Source organism: Leuciscus leuciscus (genome assembly GCF_965113295.1).
Source record: "Leuciscus leuciscus genome assembly, chromosome: 4".
NCBI lineage: Eukaryota > Metazoa > Chordata > Actinopteri > Cypriniformes > Leuciscidae > Leuciscus > Leuciscus leuciscus.
In genome coordinates this window covers 36,976,404-36,989,947 of record NC_138728.1, presented here as the reverse complement: position 1 = coordinate 36,989,947, position 13,544 = coordinate 36,976,404, and the positions used below count along the sequence as shown (strand labels likewise).

Genomic DNA, 13,544 nt, shown 5'->3' with positions numbered 1-13,544 from the left:
ATTATTTTCAGAATAGTAAAGTCTTTGTAACCAACCATAGTGATCAAATATCGGAGCTATCTCTATCTAATAGGCTACTTCAAAGATCAAATCAAATGATTTATTGTTAAATTTTGTAAAAATTTCTGTAGCCCAAAAACTGCCAAAAACAAAACAAAAAAATAGCTAGTAGCCTACATATCTTTTTAATTTGTATTATTATTATCATTCTTTCTTTCTTTTTATTATTATTATTATTATTATTATTTACAAATCAAAATTATTTCTTTCTTTCTTTATCTTCTTATTAAATTTATACTATTGTTATTATCATCATACTGGCCAAAATAAAATTAAATAGATAAGCTAGATATGAAATGGGCATATAAAGTTAAATTCCTATAAAGTAAACCCGTAGCTATAGCCTACACTCAGTGAATATACATGGTAGGCATAAAGATACACACATAAATTAGCCTAAAGGGCTAACTGTAAACTGACAGTACCGAAACTAAAAGATATGTCTGCATATAAATTGCATGACGAGTAGCCTACAAACTTAAATGCCTGCTATAAGGACCTTTATGAGACTGGGCGGCCTATGGTATCATGATCGTGTAAATATAAATAAACAGTTTTAAATACTGGTGTTTATTGTTAAATTCAACTAAATTAGTTTTAATTTTGTGAAAGTTAAATATACATTTTATTCTCAAAACTGGTGTCAGTCCATTCTTAGGCTCGTTTGACATGTCAAAGGAGCCTATAGGTGTTTTGTTTTTTTATTCATGCCAAAATACTTTATATCAAGTACATGCTGAATTTTATAGATAGGCTAGACGAATAGAAGAGTAGAAGTACAAGAGTACAAGACACAAATCTCTCTCTCACACACACACTCTTAAACACACTCTTACACACTCTTACACACACACACACACACAAAAGGTTAAACACTGAAAGCAATTTTTGAGTTTTAAAGGATTTTTTATGCCCGTTCAACCGAGCCCGGCAATGCAAGCGGAAAAGAGCTGTGTCCCAAAGTGAAGGCTGCGTCCTTTGAAGGACCCAGCCTTCCCAGCCGTTGAAGGACCCAGCCTACCCAGCCTTCCCAGCATTCGAAGGATGCTCTGAGTCTAGCCTTAGTAGGATTGTAATTGCCACCAGGTGTTCCCCATTATGCTGTCGCCTAGCAACGCTGCGATAGGAGAGCTGCCATCCTACGCGGCATTTATTAAAAAATAAAAATGGAGCAAAATTTCGTCATTTTTTATTTTATGTTTTACTGGAGGAGATGGTGGGGATGTTTCATCCCCGGCGCCGCCGGGTGATGTATCTCCGGCTTTGTCAAGACCGTGGCCAGGTAAAGTAAACTGGTTTGCTGCATCCCAATTCAGAAGTTGCGTCCTTAATTTCTGGACTGGAGTACACAAGTATTGGGTGTACTGTCATGTTATGATAGGCTACAAATACAAAATACACAATTACACATAAAGCTGTTCAAATGTTTAGTTATAGGCTAGCTTACGAAGATGCGATTTTTATGGAGTTTATTCTCTTGATCATGGTGATCTTATTCAGGCATGTTTCCAGCGTGCTTTGTTTTAACGCAGTTGAAGCATAAAACACAAAACAATACATAAACACAGTGAAATATACCTCTTAAATAAATACAGTGTATTTAAATAAATATATATATAATACGTGTAAATATATAATAAATATATATATATATATATATATATATATATGGCAGGCTACTCCCGCTCGCCTTCGGATGCAACCTTTTATATGGCACGCATCTGTATAGCAACAATTCCTTAAAATTGTGCTCGTTTCATTTTCAAAATAACCTGTGGTTGACTGTAAGCAAGTACATTCGTTAAAGCTACAATATGCAAGAATTTTTGGCCTCTGGAGGGCGCTACATTCCAAACAACAACAACGGCGTAGCTTGATGACGATGTGAAGGAGCGTGGAATGATGGGAACTGTCGTTTTAAACTCCACCGTGGATGTAAATCAGTCAGACGGGAATCTAAAATCATGTTCATGGATGAGGCTAAGTTCTTTTTTTATAATTACATGCTTTTTGTGGCGGGGTTCAGCGCGGTCTGTAATGGGAGAGAGAAGAGACGAGCAAGTAGGTCAAGTGCAAATGACGAACACCTGTGTTTTATTGCAGTGATCCGCGTGGAGAGACCGCTTATAAGCCGCGCGCTGGAACGAGAGAGAGACTGAAGAGAAAATTGGACGCAGAGAAAGAAAACCGGTGGATCCGAGCTCTCATTTTTGAACTGTTTTGTGCCGTCGCGGTTGCCACGGTGAATGCGCGTTGTGCACGACTTTTGTTTGTTTTGCTTTATTTTAATAAAGTACGAGTCCCAGTCACGCCGACCCCTGTCTTCTTCCTTCCTGACTCTTAAACCTCATCACACTTTTATTTCATTAAAATGAATTAACCGCAAGAAAAGTAAGGTTTAATACTACATTGGTTATCATAGATGTTACTGTATGTCGAATTCATTGTTGTGATAACGCGGGGCAGTTTTACGTGTTCTAAACAATTGTTGTAAAAGTACATTCGAACATACCCACATCATTTGCCAAAATACTGATTAATATTTATGTATAACACATGCTATATTTATTTACATGGCCATAAACACCAGACGTGATAAACAATGTCAATAAACTAAACAGAAATCTAAAGCAATAATACTTCCCTTACATACCGAATGCTACATTAGGAAATATAAAATTAAGCATAACGTTACTTTGTCGACAGAACCAGCTGCAATCGGTAAAGAATAATTATGTTCCATAACGACTGCAAGAAACAAGCTACGTGTGTTGCTTGATAGACGCTACAACTACAACTTCCGCATTTGTACAGGACTCCACGCAGTACGAGCGGAAACCGAGGGTAACGCGGATATGACGCAATTGACTGGCGACTCCCAGCTCCCCCCTGCTCTAACGCCCCGTTTCCTTGGTTAAAATCACAATTTTCTCACGATTTAAAAATAGTTGGAAACATTTGGGATATTGTAAGTAATCAACTTAACAAAATATATAACACTGGCCTTGAGATTATGGGATATTTTAATGCAAAATTCTTGCATATTGTACCTTTAAGTAATGATTTTTTTTTTTTTAAATCTCTCACAGGACAGCAACACTACAAAACCATGGTATTTTATAATATGATGCATTGTTGTATAGTAAACTACTCAACAGTAAATTGTAAATTACTTTAAATATAACAACCTTCGACATATTTAGAATTAAAATGCAACATACACATAGCCAAGCAGTAATATGAATGCAACAACATATCTAAAAACCCTGACAAGGAGGTTTTTTATGCAGAATACATAACTGTACTTTTATTCTTCATATCTTAAGTAAATTAAATACAAATATGCAAGATAACACTTGTACATAAGTAAGGTTTTAAATATAACTACTTAGATTTCCCCAATGTGCCATTAATACTTACTAAAAGTAGTTTATCACTATATCGTCCAACAATTACTTTGCCACAACTCTAAACAATTTCTCTTTTGTTTGTTTCTCTAAATCAGACCACACCCCTGTACTGCAGGATAAACCTGAATGTCCCAGTGCTGGACAGGCTTTTTAATGACATGGACACTCGACCTGATTTCCGGCTGAGCAGGGAGGCCCTGACAGTGCTGCTGGACCTGTTGAGAAGTGACCGGCAACACGGATGGGGCTCCACAATAGAGACCCTGGTATTTCTCTTCTGGCTGGCGTGTGGTACATCCTACAGGGTCGTCTCCAGAGCATTTGATATACCTCGTTCCACTGTCCACCGCATTGTCCACCGGGTCGCTGAGGAGGTGGTGGCCATCCGCCACCAGGTCATTCGGTTCCCCAACACCCCAGAAGATCTGGAGGCAGTTTGCCGTGGGTTTGCAGGGCTGGCAAGACACAGAGCTTTCTTGAAAGCTGCTGGAGCAATCGACGGCTGCCATGTCCGCATCAAGCCTCCAAGCGGCCCTGATGGTCAATGCTACAGGAACAGGAAACTGTTCCCATCCATCATCCTGCAGGCTGTTTGTGACCATCAGGGCCGCTTCATTGACACCTACGTGGGCTGGCCCGGGTCAGTGCATGACGCACGGGTGCTCCGGTACAGCCCACTGTACAGGAGGTCAGTGTACCCTCCTCCAGGGCACTTCATCCTCGCAGACGGAGGGTACCCGTGTCTCCAACACCCACTCCCCCTCATCACTCCCTACAAGAGGCCAGTACGAGGTGTGGGAGCCCAGCGCTTTAATCTTCATCATTCCAGGGCACGCTCCATTATAGAGCGTGCTTTTGGGATGATGAAGACCAGGTTCCGATCCATCTTCCTGAAAGCGCTGGAGGTGCACCACACCTTTGTACCTCATGTAAGTTAAATGAAAAATACATTTGCAAAAAACATAATTAACTTCTTTCTTCCAGACCATATAATTTTTGGTTTTGTTTTTTCATTTCAGGTCATCACAGCCTGTGCCATCCTCCACAACATCTGTCTTGGGGTTGGTGACATCATGGCCCCGGAGGATGAGCATGAGGAGGATGAGCAGGAGCATGTTTTGGAGACGGTCAGTGGGGCTCCCTGGCGTGACCAGCTGTCTGCAGAGGTATCTGCCCTGGAGGAGGTTCCCATTGACCATGATTACTTGTAACAGGCAAGTCAGAGAACTTTAAAGCTATTATGGCCAAAACCAAAAATTTATGTCCATAGAATGGGTTTACATGTTGACATTTTTGATGCTTTGATTTGAGGATGTGAGTTAATTTATTTTATTCTTCCCTCTTTTTGAAATGATTCAGTGAGATGGCAGCCGTCGATTGAGTCAGCCCTGCAAACCTGTTGTTAGACAATGCAGTGGACAGTGGAAATTACGCAGTCAAACACTCTGGAGACCATCCTAGATGATGTCCCACCCACCGGCAGAGAGGCCTTACCAGCGTCTCTATTGTGGAGCCCACCGGGGTCCAGCGGCACCACCAGGGTCTCCCTGCTCAGCTGAAATCTCGTTTTATGTACTGTTCTTTTAAATAGTTGTCAGATTATATACAAGTTATGTTGTAAATGGTTATTTATTATTTATAAAACGATATTTATGTATATAATTATTTATTTTTTCCAAATGTTATTCCAAAATATTGTTTGTTTTCAAATTGCACCTGTCATTAAAAAAATAAGCAATGTCAAGAACTATTCCTTTTTATTTCATATCCCGACACAAATTATTTAAAAAATAATGCACAGAAATAGAAAAAAAAGATGTTTATTATTAATTTTAAATAAACTGTACACAAGTTTGAAAAAATAAATAACACTTCATTTAATATAACTTAGATTACAAAAATAAACTGTTCACAACTTAAATTTCCTCTTTTAAATATATATTACCTAATTTAATGTAAATAAAAAATTAAACTGTAAAGAAGGAAAGTATTCTCTTTTATATCTACATAAAAATTTAAATAAAAAAAACTATTTCTCTACCATACGCTCAAGAAGAGCAAACAGCCTGTCCATCCTCTCTCTGCTCTCTCGAGCTCTCCTCTCCTCTGCCTCCCTCTGTAGTGCCATGTCCTCTCTAATGAGGTTCAGCATCTCCTCCTCAAAGTCCCGCTTTCTCTGTGCTGGTGCTGGTCCTCCTGCTGGTGGTGCTGCGGGTGCTGGTGCTGGTGGTGGTGCTGCGGGTGCTGGTGGTGCTGCGGGTGCTGGCTCCTCCTCACTGTGGCCACCCACTGCTGAACTTGACCCTGGTGTGTCCTCACGGATTGAGGCGATAAGGACAGGGGGATTGGTAGAATGCCTCTGTCCCAACACCTCATCCATGAGGACAAACCAGGGCCAAGTTTCAGCGGTGGGTTTCCCACCCACTCCCTCTCCTGTCCCAGGACACTTGCAATCCTAAGGCAGAGCAAATTAACCATGGCTTGTTAACAACAACAGCACAATTCATTTTAGCAAAGATGTGTGTATTAACTTTCTTACTTTATATTTTGTTTTTAAGTTGTCCCACTTTTTCTTTGCCTGCATGGGGGTTACCTTCCCCAGCAGCCTCATTTTCTCCAGAATTGCTCTAAAAAAGCAGAAAAGGGTACTTATGAAAAATTATAACACAGGGGTGCAAATGAAATATTAACATTAGTGCATTTTTAACACTGAAAAATGACACATCAGGACATGCATTGAAAATAGTTTAGAAATCATATTTCTGGATACTCAAATGTGGTTAAAACCTTTGTAGACATAACTTGCATGACAGCACTACAAAAACACATAAAAGTGAAACCCATTGCATCATCTACTGCTTTTCTTATTGTTGTGGGTTTTCTAGGGTGAGTGATATTTATTATAATACACAAGTGAGACAGACTACTGCAAATTTTACAACTGTTGTCTTACCTCCAAGCCACGCTGGCGGAGTTTTTTGCCCCAGTAAATAGATGGTCATTTTCAGACCGCAATTTAATAAATTGAGCAGTCTGCTCCTTACTCCCTGAAAATTATTGAAGTAATTAGCACAACTTTGGCGTCTAACCACCTGACAAATAAAGCCACCCAATGGTAACAAAGGAGTTAACATGAAGTTCATAAGAAAGAAAAACTTGTGGCTTTTGACTGTGGTTTCGCTAGCTATTTAAGTAAATGAAAACATAATACTTACATTTAAAAGTGAATTTTCCTTCCACCACCGAACTTGAGGACGCCATTTTTTCAAATGAAAATCCTGTCGTCACCGGCGCGCAATGACTTATGGGGTAGGATAGGGTAGGATAGGCCACTAAGGATCCGTTTTTGTATCCTTCCTCTCACTGGGAAACGAAGGGTGCATTTGGCGTCGCTTTTAGCCTTCGTTGCGTCGCGATCAGTGTTGGGTAAGTTACTTTAAAAAAGTAATTAGTTATAGTTACTAGTTACTTCTCACAAAAGGTAACTGCGTTAGTAACTGAATTACATCATTACAAAAGTAACTAATTACCAGGGAAAGTAACTATTGCGTTACTTAAAAAAAAAAAAAAAGTTTAAATATAAGAAATTTCTTGGATACCCCCAATATGAAATGTTAAATGAATTAAGAACATGCTTCTTAAGAAATGTACCAAAAATAAATAAATAGTAATAGAAAATATAGCCTACATACACATACACTAGTGCATATCATTAAAATGATAAAACTCACACACCTTTACAACTGGTAGACATTCTGTATAGCCTACTTGAAGTATTTTCTTCCTCACAATATTAAGTTTAACAAAAAGTGCTCTCAATATAATACTGAACAATGTACCAACATAAATAATAATAATAAAATATAATCTTTTGGGGCTTTATTTTTATAACCTACAGAGAACGTCATCTACAGAGAACGTCATCATCAGAGGTTATTTTAGCCAAATTAGTCGTGTTTGCCGCACAACAACCGGTCAAACAAATAGCCATGTTTGAACGTTCCCTGCAGGTTATTTGGGAGTTTATGTTAGGCTATATAAACTAATTAAAACATTGCATATGATACCAATATGCTACAGAGATTATTCAAATGCTGAAATGTGTAATTTATTTATAAATAAAGTATTTATGCTCGTTGCTCGGACACACTCGGTCTTTCTCGCGCACTGTCGAGCGCGTTCTCGGACACACTCGGTCTCTCTCGCGCACTGTCGAGCGCGTTCTCGGACACACTCGGTCTCTCTCGCGCACTGTCGAGCGCGTTCTCGGACACACTCGGTCTCTCTCGCGCACTGTCGAGCGCGTTCTCGGACACACTCGGTCTCTCTCGCGCACTGTCGAGCGCGTTCTCAGACATACTCGGTCTCTCTCGCGGACTGTCGAGCGCGCTGGCTCGCGGCATTCGCCTCGCTTTTGTCCAGTCCGGCGCCTCATAAACACACACACAGAGAGAGCCTACTCGGATGAAAACCGCTTCAGTGAGCTCAATTATAGTAACGCCGCATTTTTATTGACAGTAACGGCAACGGCGTTGTAACGGAGGAAACAGTAATTAGTTTGATTACTCGTTACTGACAAAAATAACGCCGTTAGTAACGCCGTTTATTTATAACGCCGTTATTCCCATCACTGGTCGCGATGACGCAACCGGCCTTCAAATACGGCCTTCGGAGGATGCAGAACTGAATTGGGACAGCATTCATCGCGCCGCGTGACGTAATCGGCCTTCAAACGCGACCTTCCAAGGATGCAGCCTTTGAATTGGGACGTCCTTCGTCGCGCGCGGCCAATCGGCCTTCAAATACGGCCTTCGGAGGATGCAGCCTTCACATTGGGACACAGCTGATGTCACAGTGTCTGGGTTGTGTTTCCTCGGGTGTCCACTAGAGGTCCTTGTCCCCCACGGTGTCATTCTCTCATGCACTACATTTCCCATCATCCTGTTCTGTCTAATCATTGATCATTGCACACAGCTGTTTCCCGTCACCTTGTTAGTATCTGTGTATAAATACCCTGTCTGTTTCAGTCCATGTCACGGAGTTGATGTTATTTGTCGTTATACTTCTGGTCTGTGTTTCCTAGCCTGTTCCTGTTCCTGTTCTTGTTCTGTTTCTTGTTTATTTGTTATTGGACTGCTATTATGGATTTTGACCCCTGCATGGATGACTACGAATTGGATTGCCCTAACAATAAATATACTGCTAATGGATCTTACCGTTTCCCGTGTGTGTTCTGTGACAGAAATTGACGCTGCAGAACCGGATGTGACGACTTTTATGAAGGCGTGACAACGTCGACGATTGTTTGCTGTTTGTTTGTTGGAAGCGCATCATAGATAAATATTCTAAATATCAGGGGCCCGTTCTTCGTACGTCGCTAACTCAGTTAGCTGGATTTGATTGTTGACGATTTGGCATGATCTTGGATTGTTTGGTTCTTCGAAGCTCATCCTGGACTTGCTGTCATAGCAACAGGTCCGTAAGCTTAAACCTGCTCGGGAGCAGGCTTATTTCATGTAAACAGGATTAGACTGAGGCTTTATAAGCGGAGCTGACACGGGAAGTCAAGCGCAGCGCGATAGTGCACTTTCTGAGATATATATTTTTTCTCGTGACTCGTGAGATTGTCGTTTACATTATTAATTTGTTGGAAACGCACATTTATTTTCGACTTGTCTGAGTCGGGCTTTAACTACAGCACAAACTGTTTGCATTGCCCTAAGATTATTTGCGAGTGGCTCTTTCCTTTACACTATTGGAGATGCGGAGAACTTGATGGAAAGTGCTGTCTGTCGTGTCATTCGGAGTTTACCTGGCGCTTTTAGGTTTAAAAAACAGTTTTAGGTTTTTTTTGTGGCATTTCCAAGCCACTTAAGACCCAATGTTGTAAAGCAGTTTTTTTTAAAGCAATTTTTTTTTTTTAGGCTATCATCATTTTTTTATGAAGATCATGCAATCATGACCATGCCGATTACAGTATGTCACTCAGGCTTCACTAACGTGATTGGTACCATAGACTATAGGCTACCATAGACTGCCATCAAGGCCTCAATGAAGGGGATTATGTGAACAGAAAGGGGGTTCACAATGTAAATGTGCAGCCCATTTACTATTGGGATTCTTAATATTCCAGATTAATAATATTATATCAAATTAAAAAAAGGCAGTTGACTAAAATCTTCCATATCACAAATGTGAAAGCAAAATGGCCAGGATCTGTGCATGACTTAAAGGAACACTCCACCGTTTTTTTAAATAGGGCTTATTCACCTTCTTTCCTACATTTAGATAGGTGGGCAAATGCATTTTTGTCTCAGTGCATGCTTTGTTTTAGTTTGACAGGGTCGGCGCTAGCTTAGCTTAGCACAATGAATGGAATCCTTTGTTGCCAGCTAGCATGGCCTGAGTAAAAGTGATAAAAAAATAAATAAAAAAACACCTAATTACTTCTTGTGGCCTGCGTATTCACAACGAGTACAAATAGCAATGCAGATTAACACTAGGAGATTTCCTAGGCAGATATTGACTTGGGACTATATTAGGGGGAAGCAAAGGCGATTTCAGTGGGCGGGAACAACAGTCGCAAAACAGATTCGGGCCGTATCCGTGGAGACGAGCGCGCGAAACATTTTTTCTGGAGTTTAGAAGAGGAGGCTGCCACAGTCGGTACTCGGTATCCTACCTCAAACACTTCACCAAGGTAAGTCACACATGGTCAAACTGTTTTATTAATTAATTAATTTCCTGTTTGATTATATTGTGTACTCGTTAGCTTAAATTTTAAACTTAAGTTTTGGAGTTTTTATTGCTCCTTAGATCGGCATTGCATCGTAATGTTAGCTAACTCTTATTTATGTTTTCAGAGGGCATATGCTAACACGAAGACGACCCAAAGGATTGTAATTATATGTAATTGACGAATTTAGGCTAGCGTTAGCTTAAACTAGCTAAACTAGCTATTAATTACAATTAACTAACCATGAACAATACATTTGTTACTATATTTGTTAATGTTAGTTAATATAAATACAGTTGTTCATTGTTTGGTCATGTTACTTCACAGTGCATTAACTAAGGTTAACAAACAGCCTAACGTTACAACATTTTATTTTAATAATGCATTAGTAAATGTAGAAATTAACATTAAATAAGATTAATAAATGATGTAGAAGTGCAGTTAATTTTGAGTTTGTCAACTAATGATGCTATTCTCTTCTGCTCACCAACACTGTGGTTATTTAATCAAAAATACAGTAATATTGTGAAATATTATTACATTCTATAGTAAAATATAGGCTAATTTATTCCTGTGATCAAAGCTATAATTTTCAGCATCATTTCTCCAGTCTTCGGTGTCACATGATCCTTCAGAAATCATTCTAATATGATGATTTGATGCTCAAGAAACATTTATGATTATTATCAATGTTGAAAACAGTTGTATTGCTTCATATTTTTGTGGAAACAACTATACCATTCAAACATCTGTTGTAAGATTAATACTTTTATTAATCAAGGATGTCTTAAATCGATCGAAATTAACAGTCAATTACATTTAAAATGTTACAAAAGAATTTATATTTAGTAAATGCTTTAATAATCTTAATTTAATAAATGCAAATACATGCTGTTCAACTTGAACTTTATATTTATCAAAGAATCATGAAAAAAATATCACCATTTCCACAAAAATGTTAAGCAGCACAACCGTTTTCAACATTGATAATAATCATAAGAAAAAATGTTACCTGAGTTCCAAATCAGCATATTAGAATGATTTCTGAAGGATCATGTGATATCTGATTCTGATCAATTTAAATTAATGTTTAAGTAATTGATATAGGCCTACCAGTTTATCCCTTAACTGATCTACATTATAGAAGAACTATAGATCAGGGCTCAGAAGCTTATTAGTTGGAGGTTGATGTTTTTTGCACATATTTTTTTTTCTCAACAGGAGCTGTAAGGAAAAACCAGTCTTCTACCAGTGCAGCAGATAGTGGAATAGGTTCTTGCGGCATCCGTTGATTTGACCTTTGACCCGTGACAGCGGCTGGAAGGAACGTTCAAGAGCCAAAGAGGCCTTAACTGAGGTAAATTTCAGATATAAGAAGCACAGCACAGTACAGAACAGCCGTCAGATTCTTTATTTAGTGCGACAATTACATGAATATCTAAAATCTTTCTTCTTGGTCTTTTTTCTTTTTTTTCAGATGCCTCATGGGAATTAAACGGCACATATGAAGTGGTTTGTAATACCATGGCTTTTCGACCTGTCCTGATTGGTTTTTGATGTGTTTACAGTTCATTCTATAAAATTATTTTTGGTAACACTTTACAATAAGGTTCATTGGTTAACATTAGTTAACTACCTTAGTTAACAGGAACTAAGAATGAACTGCACTTCTTCAGCATTTATTAATCTTAGTTCATATTAATTTCAACATTCACTAATACGTTATTAAAATCAAAGATTGTATTTGTTAACATTAGTTAATGCACTGTGAACTAACATGAACAATGAATAGCTGAATTTTTATTAACTAGCATTATCAAACATGAATAAATACTGTAACATATGTTTGGCTCATTGTTAGTTCATGTTAGTTAATACATTAAGTAATGAAACTTATTGTAAAGTGTTACCATTATTTTTTGTATGTTTTTTCTTTGCAGCTTTCCACTGCCTCTTTGATCAATGCCACATTTTTTGGTATAAATAATACATTCATGAGGCTTATGTCACTACACAACATGAATACCCATTCAAAAACATTCTTTCAAATATACATTGAGAAAAGTTCTGAGCTTGTGTCAATGTTTTAAAGGGAAAGTTCACTGAGAAATGAAAATTTACTCTTAATTTATTCACCATCAAGCCATCCAAGATATAGGTGACTGTTTTTCAGTTAAACAGTAAAGAAGATTTTTAGCTGAAACTGTGGTCTTTGGTGATTCATATAATTCAATTCAATGGCTACTGTCACTTTGAGAGTAAAAAAACAAACATATTACATGCAAAACACGACTGCCGTGACAGGACTGTTTGCAGAGGCTGTGGATTACAGGTAATAATGTTGTAAATAATGTTCAGTTTCTTTGACAGACCAATTGTTTTGCTTCATACGACCTCAATGAATCGTCAGGAGCCACAGGTATTCATTTTGTTTTGCCTGTAATGTTTTTTTTGACTCTCAAACTGACTGTAACTATTGACTTGCATTATACGAATCATCAAGGACCACATTTTCAGCTAAAAATCTTCTTTACTGTTCAACTTGTAGTTGCGTAGCTGTCAATGGAGGGAAAGAAATCTCAGATTTCATTAAAAAGATCTCAGTTAATTTGTGTTCAGAAGATGAATGAAAGTCTTACGGGAATGACATGAAAGTGAGTAATTAATGACAGAATTTACATTTTTGTGTGAACTATCCCGTTAATGGCAAGTAGAGACTTAAGTGTTTTATATAAACTTTGAGTACTTGTGCACAATTATCAAAAGAAAAAGAAAAGATGCACAGTGGCACTGTTTTGCATTGTTTTGTGAATTTGTTTTAATATGCTTAATAAATAAAAAATGGATAAAAAAATAAAGCCCTTGAATATGTCAAATTTACTGTCCAAATAATTTTTCTTTGAATGCATGTTTACTGTGAAGTAGTGGCTGTGAGTTAGTGTTGACACTAGATTATCAGGTGGTATTTTAGTGTAAAAAAGTACAGTAATTCAACTTTTTATTGCCTAAGCATTTTGTGTTAAAAACAAAAATATCAGTGGCATAAGACCATAAGATATTAGATCATGTAAATGAGAAGATTCATTCAAAATTCTAGATATGTATACTACTTAGAGAGAGAGCGAGTGTGTTTGTGTACTGTCAACAAAATGAGCTGGCCCTGATCCGGCATGATTCTGGACCAGATCCAGAACAGAGCTGGACCAGATCTGGCCCACACTTGGGCCAAATCGCCATAAAGGAATCCGGAGCTGGCCCAGTTCTGGTCCAGATGAGAAAAAAACGGATCCGTGCCGGTATTGGCCCGTTGTGCCAAAAGACACCGGCCCGAGTCCGTT

General features: G+C 38.4%; 1 protein-coding gene and 1 long non-coding RNA gene across 3 annotated transcripts; both read left to right on the top strand.

The window, feature by feature from the left end:
- Positions 1-1,273: 1,273 nt before the first annotated feature.
- Positions 1,274-4,959, top strand: LOC309496390 (putative nuclease HARBI1; the record flags this gene model as incomplete). Its single annotated transcript, XM_082166384.1, has 4 exons — positions 1,274-1,342; positions 3,566-4,399; positions 4,490-4,684; positions 4,830-4,959. 3 exons carry the CDS (start codon positions 1,274-1,276, stop codon positions 4,679-4,681), a joined length of 1,095 nt encoding a protein of 364 aa, XP_082022510.1. The 3' UTR covers positions 4,682-4,684; positions 4,830-4,959.
- A 4,742-nt stretch (positions 4,960-9,701) lies between these two features.
- LOC309497497 lies at positions 9,702-13,217 on the top strand. Of its 2 annotated transcripts, none has more exons than XR_014205572.1 (3): positions 9,702-10,170; positions 11,428-11,563; positions 11,684-13,217. It is a non-coding gene; the product is annotated as an uncharacterized lncRNA (long non-coding RNA). The 2 variants fall into 2 exon arrangements; XR_014205573.1 differs by having other exon boundaries at positions 9,702-10,379.
- The last annotated feature ends 327 nt before the right edge of the window (positions 13,218-13,544 follow it).